This window comes from Neospora caninum, chromosome V, assembly GCF_000208865.1.
Source record: "Neospora caninum Liverpool complete genome, chromosome V".
Lineage (NCBI taxonomy): Eukaryota > Apicomplexa > Conoidasida > Eucoccidiorida > Sarcocystidae > Neospora > Neospora caninum.
In genome coordinates this window covers 1,328,039-1,347,323 of record NC_018391.1, presented here as the reverse complement: position 1 = coordinate 1,347,323, position 19,285 = coordinate 1,328,039, and the positions used below count along the sequence as shown (strand labels likewise).

General features: G+C 51.5%; 2 protein-coding genes across 2 annotated transcripts; both read right to left on the bottom strand.

The window, feature by feature from the left end:
- Positions 1-549: 549 nt before the first annotated feature.
- Positions 550-2,029, bottom strand: NCLIV_013730 (conserved hypothetical protein; the record flags this gene model as incomplete). Its single annotated transcript, XM_003881563.1, has 2 exons — positions 550-1,787; positions 1,897-2,029. 2 exons carry the CDS (start codon positions 2,027-2,029, stop codon positions 550-552), a joined length of 1,371 nt encoding a protein of 456 aa, XP_003881612.1.
- A 12,692-nt stretch (positions 2,030-14,721) lies between these two features.
- Positions 14,722-17,526, bottom strand: NCLIV_013720 (putative NOL1/NOP2/sun family domain-containing protein; the record flags this gene model as incomplete). Its single annotated transcript, XM_003881562.1, has 4 exons — positions 14,722-14,973; positions 15,727-15,869; positions 16,593-16,801; positions 17,249-17,526. The coding sequence occupies 4 exons, from the start codon at positions 17,524-17,526 to the stop codon at positions 14,722-14,724; spliced, it is 882 nt and encodes a 293-aa protein (XP_003881611.1).
- Positions 17,527-19,285: the final 1,759 nt, after the last annotated feature.

The following is a 19,285-nucleotide window of genomic DNA, read 5'->3' as shown; positions in this document are numbered from 1 at the left end:
ACCTCGAAGCTGATACCACCAATCGCTAAGGGCAAACTTCTCCGTAGTGTCCACACCGACGGTCCGTGAACGCGTTCAAAAGATCCTGTGCGAACCCCGGTCCCGACCTATCCATGCGTTTGGTAGCGCAAGTGGTGCCAAACGAAAACCAATGAGAAGGCAACTCACGCGAAACGCCAAATCGCGTCGGGCACCTGCCAAACAGTCCCCATAGTAATCCACGTTGGCTACAGAAATTGCCGGTTATCAGTCGCCCTCTCGCTGAAGAAGCTTCCAAGTATACACAGCCGGCTGTATTTCGGAGCTGCCAGTCGGACTTCTTATCACTACCTCCCTTTTGTGCTACCCTGGTCCTTTTCTGCCTTCAGTTTGCCTCCTCTTCCTGGTAACGTGCCTTCCACAACCCTTCTCCCCGTTTAAGGTTCTCCTCCCACGATTCCGTTGTTTGGCGCCGTATGTCTCTCTTCCGCTGTCTCTCCCGAGGTGTCTCTTCTCTCTCCGTTTAGTGTGGATGCTCACACTGTTCTTGTTCCGCCTTCCGTGCTCTCATTAAATCCCGAAGTTTACACTAAGCCCCAAGTTACCAGCTGCTTCAACACCCTTGACGAATCCCTGGTTCCCCAGGATGCCTCCGGCTGCTCCAGCCGCCGCCGCCTCGTCTGGGAGGCAACTGACGTTGATGTGTAACTTTCCTTGTCTTGCGGCCGCAGCGAGCTGGAGATTGGTGTCAGGAACCCGGTAGGCTGCCCCAAAGGACACCGGCGTTGCTTGCTGAGATTGCTGGATGTGCTGTTGCAGCTGTTCGAGTTGTTCTTGCTGTCTTTGAAGAACTTGGAGGAGAGCCTGTTGACTCCGGGTTTGACGGATTTCTCTGTTCTTCTCGACATCTTTCTCCTTTTCCCAATTCAGAAGGTGTCTCTGCAGCTGCAACCGGAGCGAATTCGCCCCCCATCGCCGTCTCTGCTCCGCATTCGGCACAGCCCGTCTGAGCAAGCTCTCGAATTCCTGGACACAGGCTGTCACAGGCGAAGGTGCGTGCTTAGCCAGTCCGCCACGGACGGCCTCGGATCGCTGCGCGGGTTTTTCGGACCCGTAGGCTCCTGAAGACACGGACGAAGTAACCCTCTGCACAATGTGCAGGAGCAAGAGGCTCATTTGTTGCTGAAATAATGCTCCGAGAGAGGCGTCGAGAATCGACTCAAGCTGTTTCTCGCCCTCTGCCATCGCGGTTGCCACTTCAGTCTCCTGCGGCCGCTGTGATGACTCTGAGCTACCCGCCGACTTCGCAAGGGAGGCAGTTGCTACCTCCCGAAACCTCTGCCGCGCTGCCGCGATGACGTCTGAGGCATCAGAGCCTTCAAGAGGAAGTTTCAGGCTCTCCAGTGGCGGGACTGTGTGTATTTCGCCCTCTGCCGCGGCAGCGCCTCGGTTCTCTCCTTCAGCTCCGCCAGCCGGCTGGCCACCCTTGCGAAGAAGCACTTCACTCAGCTTCTGCAAGGCTTCGCTCAAAGATGCAACGTGACTTAGAGCCTCAGAGGCAGCCAGTCCTACAGCCGCATCAACGGCCGCTTGAACACCCACGTTTTTCCCCACAGCCCCGTAGACGTAGAGAGGGTGGATGGGTTGAGTACGCGTAGGCAATTCAGATATATCGAGAGCTCCATCTGTCAGTGGGTTCGCTGAAAAGGAATTGCCGCCGCTATCCTTGCCTTTCTCCTCCGGACCCTCCTCTCTGTTCTCGGTTCGGTTCGGACTTCCTCCTGCCGCCCCGTCTTTCCTGAGATCCTCTGACGAGAAAGGGAGAGGCAGATTCCCAGAGAGCGATTTCAGAAGAGGGAGAAGCAAAACCTGAGAAGCGTCCCCAGGTGCTGACTCCCTATGGGCAGGTTCGTTCACGGCATCTGTCCACTGCCGTGCAACCCCCTTCGCCTCCGCGGACCTTTGTACCGGAGCGAATAACCCACCCTTCTCGACGGCACCAAGGCCCGTCGGGGCTCTTTGACGAATCGTCCTTGACCCTCCTCGCCATGGTGTTGCTAAGGTGGAGAAATGGGAAGCTGACGGCTCAGCTTCTCCGTGTACAGGAGAGGTCTGAGCGGCCTCGGGATGCGAACGAGCGGAGAGAGAAGAAACAGAGGGTGTGGACATAGCAAGAACGTTAGGCCGATTGACCTCGAACAATGCAGCCGCCAAGCAGCCCCCCTGCGTTCTCCTGTTAAGGGCTGACGAGAACTCTGGTGAGCTCGCGGCGTTCGACAACCGAGCCGGGGAGTCCGGCGACGCAGAAGAAAACCGGTAAGAAGTGTTACGCGATGGATAGGAGAGGAGTGACAAAGACGAGAAAGGTGTCGCAGCAGAAGCTGAATACAAACGAATGGCGTCCGCAGTTATGACAGAACCCGGCAAAGAAAGAGCGCGAGAGATATGCAATGCGGCAGATTTGTCGGACGACACAGGAGGGAACGAACAGGGCCACATCAAGGCAAGGAGCGCGAGGAGCACCAGAAAGCAAATGCGTGAAGGAAGACACGAAACAGAGAAATTGCACTTCCGGGCACGACGCCCGGAAGTGCAATTCCTCATATCGGCGGCGACATGCACTTGGTTCCGTGAAACACCAGTGTGAACTTTTAATTTGGAAGTCACTTTCGTCTGAGGTCCCAAATCTGCGGAAGAGGGCGGCTCCGCAGGACTACAGGTGACGCCACTCATGTCAAAGCGAGAAAGTGTGGTCTGTCTCGAAATCCTGACCCTGCGGAAAAACTGTGAAGATTTCTGATGGAGACGAAAACCCGCCATCGCCGCACACACGATGGAGAGACACCGTGTGGAGAAAGTAGACAGCCTCAAACAAAGGTGGCAGAGGACGGCCGTAACCGTACCTGAAATCGCCCCATACACAAAAAACGGAGAATTTGAGCGGATTTTCAGGCAACATACAAAAATGAAACGCCCTCCATAGACGGATGCTGCTGGCGTAAATCGGTGCGAAAAAGCAGAAAAGGAGTCAGCGAGTGTCTTGCCCCGAGACTCTGTGCGCATGCACACGCGGGGCCCGACGGAGACAAGCCAGGGCAATCCCTGGACGGTCCGCGTGGCGGGCCCGTTTAGTTTCTGGCGACCGTCACGAAGCGATTGGTAAAGACTTGCCATTTTGCACGAACCGGATTTGACTTCCGTTTTCATTCTTTTGCTCCACCGTGACGGCTGCCTCCGGTTGTGAGGTAGACTTCTCACGACATTCTGCGCACTATGCGTACAACGGCCCAGAGAGTTTGTACTCAAAGTACCCGTCCTTCTACGTCGACTCTGACTCCCGTCCCATCTTGTCTTCAGACAGTGCCGGCAAATCTTTTCAGCCACTCCTCTACTCCAAAAATTCCATCTCTCATCCGCAGGCCAAAAGGGATTTAGACAGGCGCGAACCGGTCACAGGTTGTTCGTATCACGGTTTTATCAAGGAATCAGCAAGACTTGCATGAGAACCAGATGGCAGCATGTTTGTCTTCCAGGAGATCTTATATGAAGTTATTTCTGCCCGCCTCTAGTGAACCAGCAGAGACTTCACCTGCATCTTCGGTTCCTACTTTCTTTTCATCACGAAATAAACCACCTGGCGTGGTGGCCCGTATCGCCTGGCGCGACCTAGGATTATGCGTTGTTGCCGTGTTCACGAACACAACATGAGCACGTTGTTGACCGAAAATGCGAATAGGCATTCAGGGGATCCCCAATGAATGATCCAGCTAAAGCTTTTTATGTATCTCCAGACACATTCACCAATGATGCCCGTGTGCTTCTTTCGCACACATATCAGCGTCATCAGTGCTAGGTTGTGGCCGTTCCTGGTGGCCCACCTCAACCTGTCCTCGTCAGGGAACAAAAAGCCGTAAAAGCCGCGATGCACGCGCCTGTGTCACTGACGCCTGAGCGTCTCGATGCAGCAGTTTGGGTTGTCAGGTTAACGTGTGTACGCTTATGTCGCTTTTAACCAGGCGTGGCGCGGAGTCCGCTACATGGCACACGGCGACTCGAACGACCATCTGACCCTTTGTGATTGCACTGCAGTGCCAAAATCTTCAAACACCGGAACGCGTTCTAAAGGTGCTAATCTGCTTTGAAATGTTACTGTGTTCCGAATAAAACCTGTCCATCTGCCCACAAACAATCCCAAGAACAGTGTGTTCCACGACACCAGAGACGTGGCGTTTCCAGGATTAAGGAGTCCCTCATCGACTTTCGTCCCCAAGAAAAAGTGCAGTGCTGACGTATCTAGATCCACATTCATCCACCATGATAGTGTGGATCACTGCGAGTAGCTGTGCGTCTTATAAGAATACGTATCACAAGCCTCTGATTTCCTGCGTGTCCTAGCTATTGCTTTTCGAAAGTCATTTGCCTTCCAGCACATTTCGAGTAACATAAGAGCGCTTCTGCGACACTGCGAAGCTGCGTCAGGTGTGAAGACACAACTGGGGGACTTCAGTGCTCAGCTGTTCTACCACAGTTCACCCTGACCGTCTTTAACCGGTGCATTTCTCGAAAATAAAATGAGTTGCTAAACCTCAAGCCACCGGAGGCCGCAAGCGTAACACAACAACCTAGCGTATTCCGCTGTATATTGGATGTGCATGTTGGTACATGTATTTACCTGTGAAATTGAATGCTGAAACAGCCGGTTAAATTAATTCATGTCAGCACAACGCATTCCAGCGCGACACAGAAAACCGCTACCAGCGTATCTCGTCTCCTGACGGGATGTGCATATTGCCACCGTCGGAAATGTTCAAATGCTGAAACTTCTGAAATTCTCGATGTTGCCTCTTCTGCACGTGATTTATCCGTATCCTATCCGCTACCTGATGTGCGCTTGGTGTTATTTGCTTGAGTATGTCCGGCGTGCCGAATTCACTTTCCTTCCACATCATCGTATTTCCATCAGGTGTTATGTGCAGAGGCTATGTATTCAGTTACATAGTCCAACATCATGCCTAGTCAACCTGGATCAACTCTAACGGCCGTCACTCGGGAGCTCTCCAGCGGTCGAACCCATAGGAATTCGTTCATTGAGTTCAGCACAGCACTGAACCACTGAGCCCCATGATCTGCCTGTTCGTTCCTTCCTGTTGAAACCCGGCGACCTGGACGCAAGAAATAGTCGCACCACATGCTACTATGCATTGCATCACCCGAGCCACAAATGATTTTGCTGTACCGTATCGTGCCGCACGTTTTTCATTCAACGAACTGCAGTGAATGTGCAAGACAGGAGCTGGGTTCCTGGGTCTCCTCCATTGTCCATACGCCACCAGGAGAGCAAATGAATTTTGCGACAGGCGTTTTGAGATACAGTCACAGACCGGTCCAGCAACGCTTCCAATGTGGGCTCGACCACTCGGTACGTTAAGCCTGCTTTACCTGAAGCACATTAAAACCCTTGATGATAAACCGCCCTTCATGAGATCTAACGTATGCTTGCTACGCAAAGAAACCTCCATTTCCCTTTATATTGATATATGAATAAACTAGGAGGATGGAAGCACTTCTAAAAGCAGAAGGACTCACTCCGACGGGGTTAACACACACGGTCGACGCCTTGCTGGGATTAAACTGGATTACCTCGCTCACTGGGCCACCTGTCAACTGATAGACGAACCATCTAAAGCGCTGCCCACACCTGTAAGGTTACGAGACCGGACACGTGGACCTCTCGGTAAGTAATCGTCTACTACACTGGAGTCACAATGCAGCCAAGGGGCCATACCCAGCTTCCCATGCTTTTACAGTTACCAAAAAATGCATGTTGGCGGCACTGTACTTCCTTCACTGAACAGGCCTCTTAATGAGGATACTACCTCGATGGGTGGCTTCCTCGCTCGGACGAGGTCGCCCGAGGTTACATTGGGATGCCACGTACGGAGCTGCCTCATCGTATGGCAGCATCGTTAGCTGCACCCGCCTGTGGACTAGCCAGACGAAGACGTCTTCCACTGCTGAAACTCTGTCTTAGTTTAGCTGCTGGCAAACCCACGCTTGCCTATAAGGAAAATAACTCGATGTCGTGGGGAGGCAAGTGATAATCCCTCGGTAGCAGACGAGTGAACAGCGACAAATGTCACTCCTTTCTCTAGTCCTGTTCAAGCTTGCATTTGGTTTGTTATATAGATTGGACTCGTGAGCCCGTGCTCTCTTCAGTCTCCCCGGTAAAAGAGGAGCCGGACCACAGGCACCACTATCTGCGGCAAACTGCATCTTTCATATAGAACATGTTATATCGGATCACTACTGACCACGCCACCGCAACTGCAATCCGCGAAATATGTTTCTTCCCTGTACACTCTTCGCCTCAAACGGACGATGACATAACGCCCTTGTATCGACTACTGTTCTACCCCAAAAGCGGTAGCTGAGGAGTCCAGTAACCTGACAACACCAATGGAAGGGACTTGAAAAACAGTTTAGCGTCGCTGGAGAGAGCAAGTCCTCGCTGATGAAACGCTACTCAAGGAATTTTCAGCTCCTTCCGATTCAGATACACACCGACTACCTGAATTTGCTTCTTTTTGTGGCTCGATACTTGAAGTGATATTACCGCTGAGAGACGGAGGCCAGCGATCCAGTAGCCAAGTGCCTTTAATCAACGAAGTACAGCCAGGGACGAACCTATCCATCCCCATAATGAAGATCAAGGCCATGAGGCAGATATTGCGAACTTCGAAAGGCTGTTGTCCGCGAGTGGTCAAGAGACAAACTCGAGAATTGACGGCTTTACAAAGTCATCAGTTCTCGGGTCGTTACAGTTTTCATCTCAAGGGCAAAGGTGCGATAATCAGTAAGACGGCTACACGGTAGTTGTCCACGGAACCCCCTAGCAAAAGGCTGGCCCTCATCTCTTCTTGCCTCTTCCTCTTTCGTTCAACGCCGCACTAGGGGGGGGATGTACACTGCTTCGAGACGATACTGCTACCAACATCGTTTGTGCCCATATTTGTACATGGACTAGCCACGCGCATGGTCACGAGATGAATTGTGCTTGCACGACAGAAATACATCCTACCCGGAACTGCTATGAGCCCTTGAGCCACATGTAAAGGAGCTCTGTTGTCTCTCAAGGCACAGCAATAACTATGCTCCCGACAACATGCTTGTCACGGTCACCCTTGTCTCTTCGTGAGTGATGTCTCAGTGAAACCAGCTTTTTCAACGAGCAATCAAAATCATCATGATGACCCTACACGGTAGGGTACTCGGTATCAAGTACTGATACCTATTCTCCAACGCCCTTTTAGCTGCCTGACCTTGCCCCTTCTCCCGATGACCTGGAATAAGCTTGCCGTGAGGGATGATTCCTTGACGTGGTGGTACTTGACTGTGGAGTGATATTGGTATCCCGAGTGGATTGGAGGAGACCGGGAAGTTGTTTCCTGTTGGACGAAACAGTTGTGCAGCAGCTCTTTTGATTTCCATGAACGGAGTTACAAAGTAATCTTCGCGAATAACCTTAATGTAGTAGGGGACATCGAAGTGCTACAGAGAACCTCCAAGCAAACATGAAGATCGGTAGGATGGCTCATTACGTTCAAACTTGACACTGGATAAAAAATTTATATGTTGTTAACTTTCCTTTTCCTTGCTTTCGATTTGATGCAACTTTCACACCCAGCTAGGTCCATACCAGTCAACCGGTTCGTAACACCACTTCATATCGTACCAGAAACAATTGGAGGTCCTGCTGTTTTACGTATTAGTACTTGGATCCGGAAAACACAGACATTTTATTCGATTTGAGTTACACAGTTCTGGATCGCGTATCACCTCCCTAGAAAAAGCTTATAAATAATCCTGCCTGTACGATAACTATGTCAATGCATTACCAATTGTTCCAAGAGATAATACAAAATGGAAATGTGCAATAATATAGTATGTATCATGTAGTGCAATATCCATATCTGCATTACCCATAAATACTCCTGTTGTACCACCAAGGGTGAATGAAACAACGAAACTAAGGGCAGCCCATAGGTCAAAGCCAGATACCCAAGTAAGGTAAAGAACCACTAGAATACTGAATATCACTCCAGTTATGAGATACAGAAAGCCAAGTTCTTTATGATTGCTGTACACCACCACCCTACTGGACTACCCTTTCATAAGGGAGTTATTCCCAAACAACCGGATCGTGTTGGCTGTGTATTTGCCCCCTGGCATTCAGGAATTGACCCCACACAGAGGTGACAAACTCTCGTGTTTTTTGCGATTCAAATCCTGAGCTAACGGACGCAGCGGTGGCTCTTGCCACCCGATATCTGTAACGGGCTGGCCATCATCAAGGAGCGGATCCGCATGATCCCAACACCATTAAGCACAGTATTGGGAACCGTGGTCGACATGTCCAGCATGTCCGAATACCGCACACAACAACCAAGCCATGGACTCCACCCTTACTGAATATACCAACTCATCTTGCCTGGATTGGAAGTCATCCGAGTGCGCTTGCACGACCAGCTTCTAGTCGCAAAACTCACAAGCACCAGAGCATGATTATGGCGCCTTGATTCAGCGAATGAGACACAGAGTGGGGCCAGAGTACCGAACACTCAAAGGTGTTAAGAAATTAAAGAAACAACACCATCCACATATCAGCTGATGGATGGCAGAGCATCCCGGCTTCCCTGCTTATATGGTTAACATTGCAAACGCCTGCGTAGCACTGCTCGATTTGAGAGGAAATCATCCTACGTAAATGAATAGCATGATGCTTCACCTTAGTAATCTGCTTCCTCTACGGCTTGTACCTACACGACTCTTCCGGAGCCCGTTCTTTACAGTTTGCAGCGTTAAAGTCAGGAGCCAACATCCTGCTCAGCCTCCACGGCTCGGCGATTTCTCTGGCGAAATAGGCAGCGCAGCAACAAATGGAGCAGGACTGCCTAGACGGTGACTTTGCAGCAACCAACCGGAGCGGCCTGAAGTAAGTCACGCTCGTGTAGGCTAGATTGTGACAGACTTGATACAGTGGCTCATTTTCGGAGGGACCTTTCTCTGGCTTTACCGGACCATAGTAGAATGAATGGGGCTCTCCATCAAACCAGCCTGAGCTAGCTATATTACATGCAAGGAGCTTTCAAGCAGGAAGGCAATGCAGTATCATTTCAGGCCTGCCAATACTCCAACAACATCATGCTGGTCTCTGGAATGCGCGCGTATGAGACGCAGCCAACGCCTGTTCGTAGCCAGATTTTACAACGTCGCGGCTGGCCGGCTTTTCAGAGGAAACAGCTGAGCTGACAGACAGGGAAGGCCCGACCGTGTCACGGCGATTTGTCGAGGTGACATTCTGAAGAGTGGAGGCGACCACCCTGCAATGCCTCCTGGGTGAGTCTGTACTACCGCAAGCTACAATATTGTGACCAATTGAGCCTCCGCTCGCCTTTGGCAGCTGGCCTCTCTCACGCGTATAAAGGACTTTAGCCCTCGTGTATCTGCCGCCTTCATTTTTATGGACATGTATTCGCGCTGTGAGATACTTCGGAGAGCCATGTGACAACTTAAAGGGCTGTGGCTCTTAGTGAGGCAGTCTGAAAATATATATCCTTCAACGCGAAATGCGGCGCCACTGTTTAACGGCGCTGTTCTACAGTTTTTCGGTTTACAGCTCTCTCCGGATGCCGCCCATTTCTGGTTGCACAGAGAGAGGGCGAAAGATATGCGTTATAAGACATGAGCTGAATCGAACCTTGACAGACTTTACTGTGGCTGCCCATGCCTCGTCGTTATGGTACCTCCGAGGTTCCATTTCCGGGGACTGGAAAGGGCTGTTGGCGGGAGAAAACCAGCCGGATCCTTCATTCTCATGAGTCCGCTACAACGAAACCACGCGTCTGCCTGCTTCGTTGCGCGACAATTCGATCACTGCATCTCCGAAATAGGTGTGTCGTGTTGAGTTTGATCGTGGATAACACAGGTAGGAAAGACGCCGTAAGTCACTTTCAGACATGAGTACTTCTGCGCAGAAGCATAGGCGGCATTGCATATGGTGTTGTGCAGGCAAATCCTCTTCTCTGCACGAGTCTTAGCTTCTACTCGTTAGCTCTAACCAATTAAAATCGATGGTGAAAGAGGATGCATAAATCCCAAAGGTACATTCTACTTACAGGAATTAGGACCGACTGCTCAATCTGTCGTAGCTGTTTGCGGGCACATCCAAACATGGAGGACTGATTGCTCCGGTCTCAAGCTCTTTTAAGGAAAGGAGTGAGTCACGGAATAAGGAGTCTATAAGCGGCTTTGTCATGGTGGGCTCACGCTGTCTTTTTAGTAATCTATCTTCATAGAAAATAGGAGTGTACCCGCGTAGTCGCCGCGAGGACCTACCGCCGCAGACCTCGAACGTCGTTGCATTTTCGAGTGATTCTTTCGAAAATGCGTTCAATGAGGACAACGACTAAGCAGGCTCCTGGAGACCGCCCAGAGAATTTTTGTTTCCGGGGGGACCCAGGGTCATTAAGAGAATCGGAGACGCGTTATGCCGAGGAAAAAGCACCGGATCATCAGAGTGGCGCCTGCTCCATTGTTGCTAGCGTTGCCTCTGAATCGCTACTAGCACCTGATTACAACGAAGAGTCCCTGGCTCGAGGATGCATTTTCTCTGCGCTGCTTCACACGCATTTCCGCTCCATGTGCCAGCGCAGAACCACCGTCGGAGAAACAACTGTGAGCAAGAGCCGATGGGAGGGGGCAGAGGAAGATGCCTGAAATGATCTTTGAAAATTCTTGTGTACGTGTACACCCGCAAAATCTGAGTCGTTCGCGAGAGTACCCTTTGCAAAGCGGATTCGAAGATAGCGTAACCTTAAAACCTGTTTCCATGCTGAGGGACACTACAGGAATCAGGCAAACTAACTGAAGCCAACGTCTGCCGCCATCGAGAGCATCCCGCCGTGGATTTCATGAGCAAGGCAAGTGCAAAACGATTGAACATTATCGCAAATCCGGTGCGGACTCGGCACTGCGACGTTCACCACCGACATTCCGGGGGGAAAACGAATGCTGGAAAATTCAAACAGAGCGGGACGTCAGCTTAATCTGGCGGCTCGCGAGCGCGGCATGGGGCGTGGTTCAGGTCACTATCGCTTCCGCTTGCTCGCCGGGCCCTTTGCTACGTCGGGTCACTAGTAAGAGATATAGGTGGTCCGAGACAGCCGAGGGGAGTCAGCCGCTTTTGCCCGATATTGACGCGGCCCCCTCGCTAACGGTTTCGGCGGAAGCAGACGAAATAACGGATATGGTGTGAAGTCTCTCCGAGAGCGAGCTGCTGCTCAGTGGCTCGTGTGCGTAGCGTCGGCGCGCCTTGAGGCTGCACGAAGGAATAGAAAAAAAGCATGAATTTGTGAATGTGACCGTATTCGCGTCCTTTTGCGGGGATTAGACGCTCGAGTATACATAGCGACGGCGCTTGCCCGCGTCAGAGTAGGAGCAATTACGCAGCTGCGGTGGGATCAACCACGCCTCCTGTAGAAAATAGTATCGCCGGTCTTTGCTCTAAGCGCAATGTTCTCCATCCCGGACTTGGCAAGCTTTTGTGGCAACCCGCGATCATCAGGTGATTCGCTTGCGCTTATAAGCTTGTCGGCAGAACCGGTTCGTACGCGGGTCGGATGGGAATCTCGCTGCGACGACGACAACAAAGAGAAACTTGCCGTCGATCAGCACAGTGGTGAGACAATTTCTTGATACAATCGGCCGCCAACCGCCTAACGGGGACGCGGCACTGAAGGTGGGGTTTCGTGAACCGAATGCGGGATCCAAAGAGAAAAGGCACTGATTCCAAACGATAATCTTTCTTCCGTCGCGTGGTAACCCCCGTGCAACTTGAGAGAAAACGTTTACTAATACCAGGCTCTTCCCATGAAGATGCAATAGACCAGTCAGCCGGTTTGCGGGAGACCGTTTCTAGCTCGACACCTTAGAAGGTGAGAACGCGAGGGTGTTCTGCTGTTAACAGGCAGCCGGATTCGATCGTGCCGAGCTAGAAGTTTCTTTGCTCGGGCGTTACTCTAAGACACTGTGTCCGCAATCGTAAGAGCGGATTCCGTGGCTTGGCCGAACGGTGCTGCCGCCGGCGAAACACAGGATTGCGTCTTTTGCCGCAATCGTTGAGTGCTTGTCTTCAAGGGAAGCTGCGTGAAGAGACGTACGGTGAAAACCTAGGAGCGGGTCCGAATTGCTGAACAGGGCTATGTGACAAAGCACTCGCTTGACGTGTCGACGGCATCAGTCGTTTTGTGTCGTGCCTCCTTCGCCGCGATTGGCGACATTTCGACATTGTGTAGCGCAGCATTACCGCTGGCGACATATGCGGGTGTTTCGACAATTACCCGTGGTGAAGCGTTGCTCGGACTAAATCTAGAGTTTATCTCCGATGACACTCCATAAGGTATAAATGCTGCTTCTGCATGATGGGTTGTTGACAGAGGTTCTGCTAAAATCTGCGTTTGCCTGGTATTTTATATTTTTGGCGCCTGTTTGGTAGCGGGCATAGGAAAATAGAGCGAGACCTTTAATGGAGTTGCCAGCACACGGAGAAAACGGGTGGTCGGCACATGAATCGGTGGTGTACAATGGAGAAATTACTACAGTACTGAAAATTTGCCCATGAGAAGGGTTCGGATGACGCAGGAAAAGAAGCGGAGTTAGCATGCCCTGCCCGAATTAATGGAACTGTGGCAGAGTGGGTGAAACATCGGGTTTTAAATTGGCAGGGAGCTCTGTTTTCGCCAGTAGTTTTGCTCGTCGAAGATCATTTTGTTTGCACGATTAACGTGAATCAGGGCGGCGGTGACCCTCGACGAAGAAGGAAAGAAATTAGCAGGAGAGTACTCCTTGCACCCCTAGAGGGCTTAGATCACCGAGTATTGCCCACGCTTTACCTAGCTTCAGTCCTCTTGTCCACAAGAAACCATGCCACGGGGTAAGTGAAGTTCCCTGTGTGACCAACGAGAGTGTCTGAAAACAGGGGTCTACTGCCACACGCTTCTGTTTCACTCAACGCAGCGAGTTGTGTACGTGATACTCCAGCCTTTCGTGCTCAGAGGAACGCACAGGAAACAAGACTCCTCACCAGCCCTATGACAGCGGACAGGACAGTTGCGGTTCTGAGATTTTCAGAATCTTACTGGACGGATGTGACGAGAGAAAGCCTAGGTGCAGTGTTCAATGTAGCCGTACAGGTGCTTCTCGTGAACCCATGAATTGAGACGATAGAAGGACGGACAGTTTGATGGTTTTTAAAAAACGGAACTGAGCGTACGTCATCATACGATAAAGCTCGTCGTTGACTCTTGGGCCTGAGTCGTTTCTCGAGGTACAGGGCTATCCCGTGCCTAAGATCCTGCATGTGATATCGATCTAACAAGGCAGAGGCGTTGGCCAGGCATTGAGCGTCGAATAGGGAAGAGTACCATTGAAAAAGCAGCAGCTCGCGTGCCTACCACATGCAAGAACATGCGTTCCAAAAACCTCCATTTACCCCTCAGAGACATCCGCCGGGCGACCCCTCGGACAGGCGTGTCCGTCTTCGGCAAGCCTCAAACACTTGGTACACGCTTTTTGCGAGTCGTGGAATCAATCATGTCGTTTTTCGAGTATTGCACAGAAGAAACCATCCATGCCCTTAGACTGCGGCAATGCATGGAAGGGTGCCTCGCTTAGTACTAAGCCGTGTTGTTGGCAGAAGAATTTGACCTGAATATCAGAGAATAGCATCCGACAGCGGAAAGCGTCATACGTAAGCTAGCACGTAGGCTTCCAGAGCAGACGTGCGTAGGACACTTCGGAGCAATAGAGTGACCCTCAACATGTGTAGCCAGTCAACCACAGCCGAGCTCGAAAAGTGGATACGAACCGAGTGTTACTGGGTGCTCGCATTACAACTGACACTGAAGATATGGAACGTCTGAGTCTCCTGCTTACCTGGTGAACGTTTTCCTCGTCCAGTATGCTGCTGGTACTGTAAACAATTCGACCCTTGTCCGGCTTCATGTATACCAATGCAGAAGCAAAGATCTCCCTTTGTAATGCTACTAAATCAAAAAGCTGCAACGCCAGCAGGACACACGGTGGAGACAAAGCCGAAAACGTCTTAAAAAACGGTTCGACAGCTAACCCTCACTCTTCATCCTTTTGCAGATGTGTCACCGGCGCAAGATGGAAGATGCCAATCTGATGGTCGATCCACGTGCAGTTCTCTGCAGCAATTTCCTATCTAAGAGGCGGTGAAACTTGAAGCACCACTGTGTACCTTCTCGTCGGAATATTTCCACTTGAGCTCGGGGTTCCGTCGGAGCGTCCCGGTTGCAGTGCAGGGCACGTCACAGAGAACCTGAATACGCAGGAAAACTATAGCAAATCAGCTAACAATAGGAATGGCAAAGAGGGGGTCGTACCGTGATACCGCCGACCCGGGCTGCGGTGAGCCGTCCGGGGTCCTTTTTCTGTTGGGGCACAGAGGTCCTAACGCTCCCGTGTGATGATTTCCACTGACACCCTATACTTCTGCTGCTGCGTGCAACTGGACCGGCGATAATACCGTTTTGTCGGCAGAAAATCTAAAAAGATTCGACAACTGGTCGTTCTCGAGAATACGGCGCGACCGGCGTCCGAGTTCCCCCAAGGAGGCCGGAGTGTGATATCACGCGGCGCGGCAATGGAACGGCCTCGCTTTTAGGTTGAGCCACTCACCCAGTCCATTTGGCCTCTCAACTTCTTGAACACATGGTCGGGAGTGGCGTGTGGAAAGAGAACTTGATAGTTTTGAATGCCTGCCCGTTTTAACCTCTTCTTTGCCTCCAGAAGCATATGCTCCCTCGTGTCATGTAAATACAGTCGACCGGTGTTCCCAAGCAATGGCCCAAAGGCAAGTGTCTTCCCTCCGCTTCCGGCGCAGTAGTCCAAAACCTTCTGCCCCGGTTCAACCTGGAAAACAATAACAAAAGAAGCAGATGCTCGCATGTACGTGACGCATATGCAAAAGACAGAATAGTTGGCAGAAGGAAAGGCATACAAAAAATAGAGGGGGGGTGCAACATTTGTGCATGTGACATAATATGCATTCAATGAACACCTTGGGACGACGCCGAGACCCTCAGTGGGCCTGCATGTGACGGGATGTGCGTATGCGGCAGCCTATCATCGATAATGCTCTGGCGTTCAAAGTGGAACCGATCCAGGCGAATGGTGAAATCACCTCTGGCAACTCCGTCATTTACAGCGGTAAGGGTCTGGCCACCGCCTCCCGCTCGACAAACAATGCATCGCCACGGAACCACAGAAAGCGTCTTCCAGAGAAATGTGATCTTCCTATGCTGGAAAAGGGCGTTGCACCAATGGCACAGACCTTTCACCGAGAGGCAGACCACTTTTTAGTCAAGCACTCGCTCGTTTCCCCCACAACGAGTTAGCTTTCTGAGTCTCGGTGTCCGACAGCAGTTTCCTTCTTTGGGAGAGGATACAGGAAGACGACATCGAAACAGTTGCCACAAGTTTTTCCGGCCATGAACGAAGCCTGAAGCTCTGCCACGATCTGCCATTAACATACAAATACTGCTTTCAAATTGTCAGACAAGCTTGGAGAAAAGTGGTGGTTCGCATAAGACTGGTCCCAGCTACCAAGAGGGCGACTCTGTCTGTTCTGACACCTCCGCGAGACACGTGACCCCTGTGGCTGACCTGGAGCTTGAACGCGACCAGCTGAGAAGCCTCGTCCTGAATGTCGAAGAAACCACTCTTGAATTCAGGCAAATCTCCGAGCTTTTGTCTCTGAGGAAGGACGAGACCAAAAGGCGAGTTGACGCACTTTTCAACGAGAACGCCTGCATGCACAGAGTGAACGCTTCACGGAAACAAGGTATACGACGGTTGCAAGTTTCTGGACTGATGCCCCAACAAATGCACCGAGTACGCTCGCTGAATTGTCGGCACTGTTCCCACGGTTTCTCATAGCCTGCACACGACGTCGTGTTTCGCATGCCATGTTCTTCGGCATTTTCTTGAGGGGAATCAGGGGCACAGATGAGATGCAGACAACCAAGTTCTTTATGATCGCTGTACACCACCACCCCACTGGACTGCTGTGTGATCGTTATATCATCTGTTTGCCTGTCTTGGCGCTGTAAACCGGTTTTTCCTTTGGACTTGGTGCACACAGTATCCTCCCCTACCTTCGGGATACCAATGCATAATCGGTTCAATGTCACTGTTCGCAATACCATGTTCCTTTCCTCTGCCGCTACGTGGAAGCAACAATGTTTTTTCAGTGTGTGCCTCCACGCTTGTCGACGTAGCAGTTCATTGGGCATATCTACCGAAGCTTTGTGCGTGCGTCGGCGCGAGGCGATGCAGACAAACACATGTGTGATCGTGGAGATGTCACGGCAAGAAAGCCAGAGACAAACGGCCGACCACCTGTCGCTGCCACCCCTTTTCAGAACATCTGCAGTCTCTTCCGGACACTAAATACATATCGCCTTGCTAAGGTACACGCACCATAGGTCAGAGGATGGAAAGAAGTCGACTGAGCTACGTCAGTGACTCACCCTTGTTAAGAAGAAATTTGTAGAGTCTTTCTCGGGATATCTTGTTTGAGTTGACACGCAGGAAGGTCGGAGGATCCTCATTCAGAATGTTACAGACCTGGATTGCCTTTACCGTCCCCAGGGCTGCCTCCAAGCGAGCAAACAGAGGCTCGGGGAAAGAACAGCGCAGATGTGGAGGAAGGCGTTCGTTGGTCGAGTGCAACTTCCACCTGAAAGGAAATACACCGAAACCAATAGCCTACGCACGGTCAATCGAGCGGAAATCATTTGAAAAGTGAGCAGGCAGCTCTCCCACTGCTACGCTGCCCCTGCTGTTCCGCTTTACCTTTCAGCACCAGACTGTGTGACAACGTCTCAGCTGCTGCAATACCTATGCTAATCGACATAGAGGGGTTCATTGCGCACTCCTTGTCAATCGACAGCCGGCGTCCACGGAGCCTTCGTGGTTTGGTAGACACAAGAAGCCTTCCGTCTCCTCAGTCAATGTGTCAACTAGACAGACACGTTGCTTTATATATATATATGTATATATACATATTTCGCGTGTTGCATCTATCTACACGACATAGTTCATCAAAGTTTCTGACAGTTGGCGATGAATTGGTGGTGTGCGGGGGGAGAGAGGCAAGCAGGGGTTTTCGCATGCAGGAACGCACCTATCAGAAATGAAGTAGGTTCTGATGCGGCTGCTCCACGCAGCCGGGGGCGGAGTGAGGAAGTCGAGAAGCCCTTTCCACTTGACGATCTGATACAGGTGGCTAGTGATGAAGAGTTTGTCTGCGCTGTTGATGGACTTGTGGCATTTGAAGTAGTGTCGAACAAAGAGATCGAGGGGCAGAGACGGAGACGCGGAGGAGGAAGCAGACGGAGTGGCGGGGAGCTTATGGTAGAGTTCAAGAGCCTGCTCGAGGTGGCGCAGGCGAAACGCGTTCATGGTGACGATATAGGTTGTATTATAGTAGTTTTACATATCTTCTACTTCCAGTTAAATGGCTCTAGAACCCCTGCAGGTAACATACAGAACCGCGGAAGATGCTTTGCTCGGCACTGCGGCGACAGACAACGCGTTGGATTGGCGGAACGCGTTCGAATGATGTCTTGGAAAGAAACAGGAGACTAGAAGACGACCGCGATTTCGACGCCGAAAAAAGATCGGCATGTTCGGTGTCGAGTTGCCCAAAGGGTCCGGGTGTCGCTCCGGCCCTCCTTGTCAGGTACGCAAGTCTGTTTGTCTCTGAGATCTGACGTTCCCTTACGTTCATGTTGGGACGGAGGAAACGTTCACAAGACTCCTGGGAGACCTACGGAGGCAGGGATAAGTAAGTTCCTGCGTTCGGCCGGTATCAAGAGCCAGAAGCACTCTGGGACGACAACCGCTTCGACACATTTTTGTCTTTTACTTGGTGCATGGCGAGCACGGTGCCCTGAATCCCCCTGCCAGAGCAGGCGGAAAAACGGCGGCACCGGACTCTACGGCGAGTTCCTCGAGGATCCGGGGTCTGGGGTAAGGGGGTGTCGGCGACAATGGCCTGTAGACTCTACACTTAACGAGCTCTGCACCAGGGACTTGCAGCAAACCAAAGAAAGACAGCGCGTGAGCGGGCGATTGGCATCTCGTACAACTTCCACGACGTTGTCCTCACGCGTGGGCCGGAGACCAGTTGCGAGACTGGCAGTCGAGCCCTCCCAGCAAAAATACTACGGTGGGGTCATGAAACGGTGTCGCCGACGAGAGAAGGGTCCCGTCCAACGAGAAGAGACTCATTTTATTTGTAAAGAAGCGGGAAACACCTGCATTTTTCCGCACCCCAGCTTCGCGGGGGTGTTGAGCTCATCAGTGCTTGGATCGAGAGGGACAATGGCACATGCGCAGCAACTGGTCGATTGTTGGACACGCAACCTTGAGCAGACGCTGCCCGGCAGGCATGTGTACACACACCGTGGCTTAGAGAGAAGTGAAATTTGGAGGAGAGATTCCCGCTCGATGCGCACATTGACAGAAACTCAGACCGCGACACGCCAGTCGGGGCCGGAGTGACGCGTTACACTTCAACGCGTTCCCAGACAGGACCTTTCACACTTGTCTGGGTTTCCGCAGCCGACCCGTTTGCGGAAACGGTTGGACGCGGTTTATCTCTGAAGCTTCTCGAGCACAAGTAACACGACTCGACACTTCCAGGTCTCGTCGATTCGACCATTACTCGACTGCTCACAGCGTTGCTCTACGCGAAGGCGCTTTCTGACGGTTTGTAAGTGCATGCGCTTCGTCGACTGTTCCACCGAGGTCGAACCAGAGGGAAAGACCGCTGGATGTCCATAATTTTGCACGGCTGGCCATTCGCAGCGCAACAGATGTTCATCCTCGCGTGTGCCTATGATGAAGAAGATGGGAAGACGCGGAGTTCGTTTTTAGCACTTCTTCCTCTGCGGAAGTTCGATTGGAACACACAGCTGCAAAATCAGCTTTTCAAGGAATCTATGTCAAAAGCCGTATCTTTCTATGCGGCGCGACTGGGACAGACGTGCACTTTGCTGTCTTCCCGTCGTGTCCTCATATCTTTTCCGTCGTTTTCCCGCTTTCGAATCAAAGTGAATCTGTTTACTTTCCTGGCGTCACACTTTCTGTCGTCCGGGAGGAAAGGCACTAGATCTCGTTCCTTTAGGCCACCGGAGGGAGTCGCATGTTCTTTTTG